This window comes from Ctenocephalides felis, unplaced genomic scaffold (genome assembly GCF_003426905.1).
Source record: "Ctenocephalides felis isolate EL2017-DRISC unplaced genomic scaffold, ASM342690v1 CF-g0.4_SCAFFOLD_01604, whole genome shotgun sequence".
Lineage (NCBI taxonomy): Eukaryota > Metazoa > Arthropoda > Insecta > Siphonaptera > Pulicidae > Ctenocephalides > Ctenocephalides felis.
The window spans coordinates 38111217-38123186 of record NW_020537758.1 but is presented as its reverse complement, the minus strand read 5'-3'; the positions used below and the strand labels follow the sequence as shown (position 1 = coordinate 38123186).

General features: G+C 26.4%; 1 protein-coding gene across 1 annotated transcript in view; it reads left to right on the top strand.

The window, feature by feature from the left end:
* The first annotated feature begins 300 nt into the window (after positions 1–300).
* LOC113373702 (serine/threonine-protein phosphatase rdgC) overlaps positions 301–11970 on the top strand; it is a 112275-nt gene continuing 100605 nt past the window's right edge. The window contains exon 1 of the mRNA XM_026613982.1: positions 301–544. Within this exon, the coding sequence (XP_026469767.1) occupies positions 301–544 (244 nt within the window). The remainder of the gene's footprint in view (positions 545–11970) is intronic.

The following is an 11970-nucleotide window of genomic DNA, read 5'->3' as shown; positions in this document are numbered from 1 at the left end:
AGATTATACATAAAAATAAATATCATCTGTTAATTGATAATAGTACCAATAAAATTTTAACTGTAACTGCTAAGTGTTAAATGATACTTCAAAATTACATAAAGAAGTAATTTGCTTCTTAAATAATAATCTATACATAAATAAATAAAACTTTGTTAATTAATTTGATTACTATAGTGTATATAGTATATGCTACAATTTTTAAATAAACTAAAAGTTTTATTATTGTTTCTAAATATATTTTAAACGTTAAATAAATTTAAAAATTATAAAATTTTTTTTTTAAATAAATTGTGCAAAATGCTTGGATGTGGTTGCTTAAGACGCAATGCCAACTCCGAGCGTAGTCCTAGCCAGGACGATGCGTCTTCCTGCAGGTCTTCGGAGTTGGAGCAGGCTGGTGGTGTCACTAAAAACCACCAAAATAATGCAGGAGGCCGTAAGAAAGACAATGGTGGTCTTTTGGCAGTAATATCTTCTACATCGGGATTGTTCAAAGGATGGAGGAAGACCGGACAGATGAGCATGACCAAAGTCGAAAGAAGTAAGTGATTTATGATTGTTAATTTATTTTATCACAATTTTGTATAATTGCTTTATGGAATGTTTTACGTCTAATAAATATGCACAATTTATTCGAAATATTATGAAAAAATATTTTACCTCATTAGAATTTTTCTGATGAAGTGTCACAAAAAATTATTTTGCATGTGGAAGGTTTAGGCATTTTTACCATAAAAAATTCGAGTATTTATAGCATTTAAAAATGAATACCAATTGCTACGAGAAGCATGGTCATATGGTTATCTGGTATAGACAAATAATTCTAGATAAATTTATTTAGTCATCAACAATGAAACTACTTTTTTCCAAATTGTGGATCACTATGAAAGTTGATTAATGATCATTCTTGACAAATAATAAAATTGTATTTGTTTAACAGAAGCATCGCCATAGAGTTATCTGGTTTGGATAAATGATTCTAAATAAATTTATATAGTCATCATCAATAAAACTACTTTTTCCAAATTGTTGATCACTATGACAGTTGATTAATGATGATTCTTAACAAATATTAAAATTGTATTTGTCTAACAGAAGCATCGTCATAAAGTTATCAGGTTTGGACAAATAATTCTAGATAAATTTATATCGTCATCATCAATGAAACTACTTTTTTCCAATTTGTGGATCACTATGACAGTTCATTACAGATTATTCTTGACAAATATTAAAATTGTATTTGTTTAACAGAATCATCGTCATAATGTTATCTGATTTGGACAAATAATTCTAGATAAATTTATATAGTCATCAACAATAAAACTACTTTTATCCAAATTGTTGCTCACTATGACAGTTGATTAATGATTATTCTTGACAACTATCAAAATTGTATTAGAATAATTATTTTGTATTCAATTTTCAAAAAGCTGCTGGTTTGTTCTTTATTTGTTCTTGCGTTTTACATGCAAATTTTGTTTTTAATATTGTAGTCGTGAATTTCTTGATTAATTAATTAATCATTCATTAATCTAATACCCATTATGGTATATGTATTGATTGTATTATGTGACTCAGTTGTTCCCCACCTAAATATTTTCTGAACCAATAACGTCTTCAAATGTTTCACTATCCTCATGTGTTTCTAGCAACTTTTTTTAAGAATCTCTTTCTTTTTGAAAACTAACCGTTATTGATCAATTTCTTACAAATATCTCCAAATTATCTAAAATGATATGCAAAGATTGTTATAATTTGTGAAAAGTTAAAATTTATCATCCCCATGTGTTTTTAGCAACTTTTTTTGGGAATCACTACTTTCTTTTTGAAAACTAACCGTTATTGCTCAATTTCTTACAAACATCTCCAAATTATCTAAAATGATTTGCAAAGATTGTTATAATTTGTGATAAGTTAAAATTTATTATCCCCATGTGCTTTTTTGCAACTTTTTTTTCAGAATCTCTTCATTCTTTTTGAAAACTAACCATTATGATCAATTTCTTATAAACATCTCCAAATTATCTAAAATGATATGCAAAAATTGTTATAATTTGCGATAAGTTGAAATTTATTATCCCCATGTGCTTTTTAGCAACTTTTCTTTAGAATCTCTACTTTCTTTTTGAAAAATAACCGTTATTGATCATTTTCTTACAAACATCTCTAAATTATCCAAAAAATCATGCAAAAATTATTATAATTTGGGATAAGTTGAAATTTATCATCACTATTAAACCAGCATTGTCTTCTAATAAAAAAAATATATATGGAATAAAAAACCACTTAATTGGACTACATTCTAAAAAGCCATCTGGTGGTGGATGCCTCAAAGCAAGAGCTTCAAAACTTTTAGTCCCGATTGCTGTGAAAACAAAAAAAGAAAATGAAATGTAAAGTTTATATTTGTGTATATTTAGATAAATATTTTTCAAATATTATAATTGTGAAAAACAAATAAACAAATAAAAAAACATAACGTCTTTATTGCCAAATTCGGCAACCTCAACATCAGCTAACTTAACACTGCAGGTTTGGCACCTCCTAATTTTGTCAACAATCATGGACCACCCTAATTAATTCGTCAAACGTCACCATAGTAATAATTGACAAAGTGCCAAAGTTTTTTAGAACTTAAACAAAACACGCAAGTTTTGGAATCTATTTAAATTGTTCCTTAAGTTTAATTAGAGCTTTTTAGTGAGAAACAACAGGATTTATGTAAGTTATTTTTTGATAATACTTATAAATATCAGAAGTCAGTATTTAGACTAATATAGACAATTGCTTGTTTGGTAAAAGTCGTGTTGCATTCTCAACAAAATTTTTGGACTTGGAGAAAAACAAATTTGGTTTGATTTTGACATATGTTTTTGGAAACTTTTTTTTGTTCAATTTTATAAACAATGCATGATTTTTTGCATTTGGTTTAAAAAGATTAATCATAATTAGGAAAAATTCAACATAATTTTATTATTTACTTTAAAATGGTAATACGAATCTATATACTTGTTGATTTTAGTAGAAAAACTTTGAATTATTATGATTTCTGTTTGTTACTAATTTATATTACTGCTATAATATAAATATAATTAATTATTAAACCAACAATTTGTATATAACAATAATTGCTGTCAAAATTATAACATAACCTATATTTTAAACAAATTTTCAACGTGATCAATATAATGTTGCTTAGGGTTGTTACAATGTTTTTATTGTAAAATTTTTATTTCGATTAGAGTTTTATTGTTTTATTCTTACATCATAATAATTCATATTAAGATATCATTTCATTTGAGAGAAGTATCAGAAACACCTGGTGCCAAATAGTTTCTATTAAAATGATAATTTAATTCAACCCATATTTTTGCGTATCGACTACCTCATCATATTTTTTTTTTGTATAAAATTTAATTGTTATAATTTTTATAATGTATTGGCAAGAGTACAAACATAATTTTTTTACAAAATAAAACAAAAATATAACTTCAAAAAATTGTTGAAACTTAATGCATATATGTATGTAATAATATATCAATTACAGTAGTTAAAACTATTATATATATATATATATATATACATATATATATATATATATATATATATATATTAGGGTGGTTCTTAATATGGACATTTTTGAATTTCCTTGCTTCCGAGGGCTCAAATGGTTCCAAATTAATAAAAAACAATTCGCTGAAAGTTTTAGCTCTTAATATTGTCTTTTATTAATATTATTTATATTTATACAACACAATTGTACAATTATAGATATTATTGGTACATAACTTAAATTAATAGATAAATTTAGATAGAGCGTAATTCAATAAACGTTTTGTATGGAAATAGCATAAAAAAAAATTCAAAAATTTTGCAGAGCGTCGAATTTTCAATAAAAAATTTATTTGTCGCTTAGTTACACCTAAAACTTTTTTTTTAATTTTTAAATTTTTTTCCGTGCTATTTCCATACGAAGTCTGGTTGAATTGCGCACTATTTAAAAGTTAATATTAAGAGCTAAAACTTTCAGAGAATTGTTTTTTATCAAATTGGAACCATTTGAGCCCTAAGGAGCAAGAAAATTCAAAATGTCCACATTAAGGACTACCCTAATATATATCTATATATATATATATATCTATATATATATATATATATATATATATATATAAATATATATATATTTATATTAGATACATATAAACTAAATACATATAAAATAAATATATATTTTATTATTATTTATTGTTGACATATTGAATGATGATAGTTTTGCTGATAGTGATATTATTTTTAATTTTCTTGTCATTAAATTTTAAATATATAATTAATTAACAAGAAATTTATAGATTTTGTATTAAGCTTATTGATACAGTTAAGTTATTATTGTAAAGAAAATCAAAATAAGTAAAAAGCAAGTAAAAAAACTTTCAAATTTTAACTAAAAATACTTGACAAATTAAAATAAAATTCTTATTTTATTTCAATAAATCAAAACGAACAATTATAAAAAATAATAAATATTTTCAATATACACAATAATAAATATTTTTAATATATAAAGTAATAAATAAATAATAAAATAAATATATAAAATAATAATTATTTTCAGTAGGAAAATAATTTTTTCTTATTTTTTTATTAGTGACGAACTAAAAAATTTTAAAGTATGAAAGTTAAAATAAGTTAATAACTTAATGTAAAAATCATTTACCAGTTCTCAAGAATGTCTGGTCAAAATCGAAATGCAATAAGATGGACAGTGCCTGATACAGAAAAGTTGATCCAAGTTTATCGGAGTTATCCTATATTGTGGAGCCCAGATCATAAGCAGTATCGCAATAAATTAAGAAGGATTACAGCTTTTAACGAAATTGCTAAGATTTTTAATACTTCGACCAGTGAAGTCGAACGTAAGATCAAGAATGTTAAAAATCAATATTTGAGAGAAAAACGATTAGCTGATAGAATGAATGAAAAAGGTTTTGATTTTAAACCGAAATGGTTTGGATATCTGGCGATGAGCTTTTTGGAAGACAAGTGTAGAAGGAGACGTACAACAAATAATTCGACTTTGATGGTTTGTGATAATTTTTATTATCTTAGAAATTGTATTAATGGTTGAGTGATTTATCCATATATTTTTATGAATACTCGTAGTGCTCAAGGCACACTAAATAATAAACACTAGAAAATAGTTGTAGAAAGCCATTTATCTCAAGATCATACTTATTTTATTTCAAATATTAAAAGTACATATATGTTTATGGTCGTGTTAGTGGTTTGCAGTGGCAATAATTTGATTTCGTGGTAAAATTTATATTCTAAGGCAATAGATAAGGTTGATTCATAAACTAAGGCAAATAATGAAATTGATTCTTAAACTGTTATGACTTGATTAGTTCATAACGTGAATTATAGAAAGAGTTTGTGATCTAACGATATACTGCCAAACTTTATTAAAATAACACATTTTTTATAATTTTATAATATTTTTGGATTGATTTATTTTTGGGTACAAGCGACTGCCCATTACAGTTTTAACCAATATAATATTGACCTTTGAGTTAGTTAGGTTGTGAAGTTCAAGGAATCTAATTTCCTAAAATGATTAAAGGACTGCATATAGACAGATACAATAATCTATAGACAGATATAATAATCTATAGACAGATATATAGATAGCAATAATCTATATATATATATATATATATATTTATATATATATATATATATATATATATATATGAAGAGTAGGGAGAAGTCCCCTAGTGGTGGACACCTAAGGTTATTTATAAATAAATCAAAAAATATTTTATCAATGTTCATTAAATTATGACTTATGTTAGATAACGCAGTTAGAAATCAAACTAAATTAAGAAGACTGCAATTTTTGCTAAAAAATAATTAGTACTATCAATCAAACTGTGCTATCAAAAAATATGATTTTAAACAGTGGCACCTAGTACCGGACATTTCAAAATAACCAGCATTGAACATATATGTAGCCATCTCCACACTCTGTAATGTCTGCGTATGTGTCTTTGACGAATATTCTTAGATATTGCAAAATAAGTCACTATTCATCCCCTCTTTTGGCTGGGCAACACCGATGCTCTCAGCTGGTGCATTCACCATAAGCTTTTCATTCTTCGACTAGGAAATATGAAAAATAGGGGTATGTAGTGACCATTAGTACTCATACAGAACAAAATTAATCAATTGGAATTAATTACGTATATTCTCACAAGAAATATCAATATGTTTACTGTGCGGCACTAAGGGACGCTAATGGACAGACATTTTCGTTCATTTGGTGGCACCTACTAAAATTGGTTGAAATATTTAATAATATTCTATCAGTTTACGGATAACAATCAAGTAGAACTTTTATCTTTGCATACCACTCAAATGTAAATACATAAATATGCTAGAATTACTTCCATTGATATTTAAGTGACGCCGTGATTTTGCGCCTAAAACAGGAAAGGGTTGTTCTCGCCGTGGTCGTGTGCGTCACAGGCGATACTTGGCGCATCATCCTGTATCTGTGTGCCCCCCATGCCCCTTTCACTTCTATTTTGAAATGAAAAGATTTATACTCGCTTAAATAATAAATGTTAAATAGAGTGTCCGATGCTTGGTGCCGTTCGGCGTTACGGGACTCCCCCCTATTATAATATATCTATATAATATCGTTAGGCAAGGGTTGGGCCTTAGCATTGACATAAAGTTTGTTCAAAATAGTCATATTTACAGTCAATAACAATGAAAATAAATAAACTATGTATTGACCAAACTAGACAAATATATATATAAAACATAAAATAATAAAACGAGAAAAAAAATAAAATAATAAAATATATTATGATTGTTTTTCCTGCCCCTGTTTTTGGTCAGAATTTAGTGCCATAATATCTGTCTAAGAATGCAAGTAGTTGATGATGATGAAGTCAGTTTTAAACTTTAACGCCACAATTGATTTAAGGAATTTCAGAAATTTCATATTCAATCAGTTTATGCAAAAACATAATATAGGTTTTTCAAGGAGCGATATCTTAGAACAATTATAATGAATGTACTACGTTTAAGAAAAACGATTTTATTGAAATTTGAAAAACTCCGCAAAGCACATGAAATTTTTGGCATTTTTACTTAAAACTTTTTGAATCTATAAACTATATTGATTAAAATAATAAATAAATAATAAATTTAAAGCTATAAATTTGTGACAAGTAATATGGATTTTAAAAACAATGATTAATACGACTTCTACCATTTAGAACCAACCAGAACCAATACCAAAGACCAACGTTCAAGTAAAATCCGAACCCTCAATCAACTCCGCATGCACAAAAATCGATGAAAGCTACCAGCCTCCTTTCGTCATGCAATTATTACCAAACGAGGAAGACGATGTTGATGTAGAGACAACTTTATGCCCACCGCCCAACAATCCTGATAGCAAAACCCAGCAATCGGACATGAGCTTTTTGCACTGTAGCCAAGCTTTGGATAAAGCTTTACAGATTCTAACACGCATGCAAGAACGAGAATCTGAACAAAATAAGATGGACGAATTTGATACTTTTGGACAAACAATTGCCCATGGACTAAGAAAATTGAAGACGGATGCAGCCAAAGCTGCAGCGGCTAGTAAAATTTATGAAATCTTGTTCAAGGCTATTATGGCAAATAGAAATGATTTAAAGTAATTATATTAAGTGTATTAGGAAATAGTTTATACACTATTTTACAAGTTGATATTAAATATTCATGGGTATTTTTTAATTTATAAAAAATAATAAATGAAAATCAGAAAGTCTTTTATTATATTGTAGGTCTGTGTTGGTATTTGCTGAAATGCGTCGATCAAAGTTTTTAATTTATTATCTACCATCCCAAAAATGTGGCAAAATTATCGAAATTAAAATATTTACACAAATTCATATTAATGCCTTTTCCAAACCTGTGTTAACACTGGAAACTTTTTTTGCGTACTTATTGATAATTTTTCTAAAGGTTTAACAGCGTTATTATATTTTTTATTATTAAAATTTAAAGTAATATAAGAATAGATATTACTATTCTTTCTACTTGGAAAAGTTTTGTACTTCATCTAAAAATAAGGGCAAATTGAATATTAAGTCTTGTCGACGTTACAATATATTTGTGATAATGTACTTTGAATTGAAAATATTTAATAAATATGTTTATAATTTATATCATTTAGCAGGAGAAAAATATAAACGTTTAAACAAAAACACGAAATTTCGGTGCATTTTTTGCTCTGAAATAAAAAGTTACATATGAATAAAAAGTATGACGTACCTGGACATACCAAGCAACTAATTTTTTTTTCAATTCATTTTTCTATATATATATATATATGTATATATATATATATATGTATATATATATATGTATATATATATATATGTATATATATATATATATATTCATTATAAATATAAACAAACAACACTCTTTTTGCACTAATTTATTAAATTTCTATCCTTTACACTCTTATTTATTTAAATTTTAGTTATTATTTATCAATATTACTAGATGTTAATTATTTAACAGTTGTAATAAATATTGAAATTAAAAAAAAAATTAAATAATAATTTTACAAGCGTTTCGAGACTAGTGTGTTATAATTTAAAAAGTAAAATATGGAAACCTAAATTAGCATTATGTGTTATCCGTTACAAGTCGTTCATTTTACTGCGCCACCAACGATCGTCGGAATCTGAATTCTCTATCAAGGTCAACTAGATGAGTCACGAAATATCAAATAGGAAAGAAAAGGAATAGGGCCCAGTTGAAAAATAAATGTCGCTATGAGAAAAAATCATTCAGTAATCAAACCAAAAAAAAAAACAAAATATATATATATATATATATATATATAAAATTTATCAAACACTAGATTTTTTGGTGTTACAATGCACTCCGAGCGATGAGCACGTAATATTAGGAAAAAAATATGTATTTTTTTAATTATATCTCTTTATAAATTATTATTAGTTATGATGTTTTTTGCACAAATTTAGTGTTTAATAAATTTTATATATTTTTTTTGTGTTTTTCTTGGTTTGATTACTGATTGATGACACACACTAAGTGTCGAAACATGCAATAGAATAAAGATTTTTTCTATTTTAACCTTTTTTAATTCGTCAATTAGGCTGTAAAATACTTCAATATATATATATATATATATATATATATATATATACATTTGTGTGTGCAATAAAACTAAGATAATGTAACATTTGGTCGTTATTGATTGAAACTAAATGCGCTGATGAGAATTCGCCGACAGATGTTCCATTAAATACAACTATTCTATATACAGAATGTCTCACACTGACATTTATTTGGAATTAATATTTTATTGTTACTTTTTTAGTACTGCTTAGAATAGTAATAAATGCTATAACTTCTATAATTTTAATGAAAATATGACAAAAACATGGCTTACACTTAAACCTAAAGTTGGCCGAATTGCTTAAATATGAATTATCTCAAATTTTGTTATAAAGATGAATTGAAATATTATGGATCAAGTACTCAAAAATATTTATTTTCCTCAATATTGAATATCACCAACATAAATATTTTGAACATTTTTTTCAAAACTTCTTAGTCATTGCACTCTAATTAATATGACTGTGAAACAATTAAAGAGAATGATGGTTCAAAAAATATTTAGGTGAGGTACAACTTAGTCACATAATAAAATCAAAACATGTATAATAATGTAATTAACCATGATATTCACTACCGTCATACTAGACTGAATCAAAATTTTCATTCAAAACACTTAAGAACAAATAGAGGACTAGCGAGCGTTTTGAAAATCAAATACAAAAGCTGTTAAACAAATTCATTTTTAATATTTATCAAGAATATTTAATAATCAGCTGTCATGGTGATTCACAAATTGGAAAATTGTAGTTTTTTATAAAAGAATTAGCGTTTGGTACATAATGATCACATATTTCTACCCTGCTAATTCATAGTTCGATAGAAAACGCCCAGTTCATATACTGTCTATGAAAATTATAAGGTTTGATTTGATTTTATTACCATAATACCAGTAGGTTCTATTAAATAAGCAGTAGTTTGCAAATTATTTCCCTTGGATCATTTCCAAAGGCTGATGATGCATGTTGTGTGAGAACTGTAACATGTAATCATGGACTCAGATAATGCAGTTCACATGCACTAATAGAATGAACTGCATATGGGTAAAGTTATCAATTGCTAGATAGTACAATCATATTGTGCTATTTCAACATAAAAATTTTAAACTAATTCAATCGAAATAAGCAAAAGCTTTTATTGGTGCAAATGACATTTTTACTCCTGACAAAAAAATTATGATAGCCAATAGTGATGAATTCAGAGAAATTTGAAACTTCTAAAATATTTTTTAACTCAACAAATCAATATATAGTTTTAAATATTTAGAACTATCGGAAATGTAATAAATACGAATATAAAACTATTTATATTAATTATATCTATAATATAAAAATGAATCACAAAATGTGTTAGTAAACGCATAACTCAACAACGCCTGGACCAATTTGGCCAATTCTTTTTTAAAATATTCAAGTCCAAGGATGGTTCTTAAGGCGAGTAAAATTGAATAATTGCGGGGAAAACTCTAAAAACAGCCCTTTCCTTTTTCACATATAAACGTTAGTATTTTCATATTTTTGCCGTCGGATAAGGAATATTTACTCAAGTCAATAGAGCGTTTTTGGTCTGAATTTTTTTACTGTGCTCCAATGCGTATGATATTTTGAAATTAGGTTTATCTTACACTCAAGTTCAAAAGTGAAAAGAATTTAGACTCCTTTGCCATTTCCCGGGTGGATGATATACCTGCCAGTGGTGTAATTTCATTTTTTTTTAAAATAACGTCGGATATCGATAAAAGAACTAATTATAAGAAAAAAACTTTTTTATAATGTTTTTCAAAAAAGCAAATACTTATCATTTTATTTAAAGCAGTTGTACATTTAAGATTTATGTGAGTGGGTGTATATACATTTCGGTATAATCTGTAGTGTAAAAAACATAATAATTTTTAAGTAATTGGTAAATATCAGTATAGGTTATTAAAAAAAATTTGAACTTTTGAATTGTAAACATAAGTACGGGACAACGTCTGTCGGGTCATCTAGTTAATAATAAAAGTTATTAGTCCCACATTAAGACATCTTAAAGGTAATATCCTTATTAATATCAAATTTTTTGTTACAAGTAATCATGACATTATTAATTCGAGTAATCAGTACCACATTAAGATACCTTTTAGTAAATATCCTTAATAATATCACAATTCCTATTTAACTATTGCCTTTTAGTATAATGTGAGATATTGATTTGAGTTTGAAATATGGGTTGTGTGCCTTCGATGCTATTCTTCACAAATTTTGTTATCATTTTATTATTAATTCATTGGATAATTTAGCCCAGATCATAAGCAGTATCGCAATAAATTAAGAAGGATTACAGCTTTTAACGAAATTGCTAAGATTTTTAATACTTCGACCAGTGAAGTCGAACGTAAGATCAAGAATGTTAAAAATCAATATTTGAGAGAAAAACGATTAGCTGATAGAATGAATGAAAAAGGTTTTGATTTTAAACCGAAATGGTTTGGATATCTGGCGATGAGCTTTTTGGAAGACAAGTGTAGAAGGAGACGTACAACAAATAATTCGACTTTGATGGTTTGTGATAATTTTTATTATCTTAGAAATTGTATTAATGGTTGAGTGATTTATCCATATATTTTTATGAATACTCGTAGTGCTCAAGGCACACTAAATAATAAACACTAGAAAATAGTTGTAGAAAGCCATTTATCTCAAGATCATACTTATTTTATTTCAAATATTAAAAGTACATATATGTTTATGGTCGTGTTAGTGGTTTGCAGTGGCA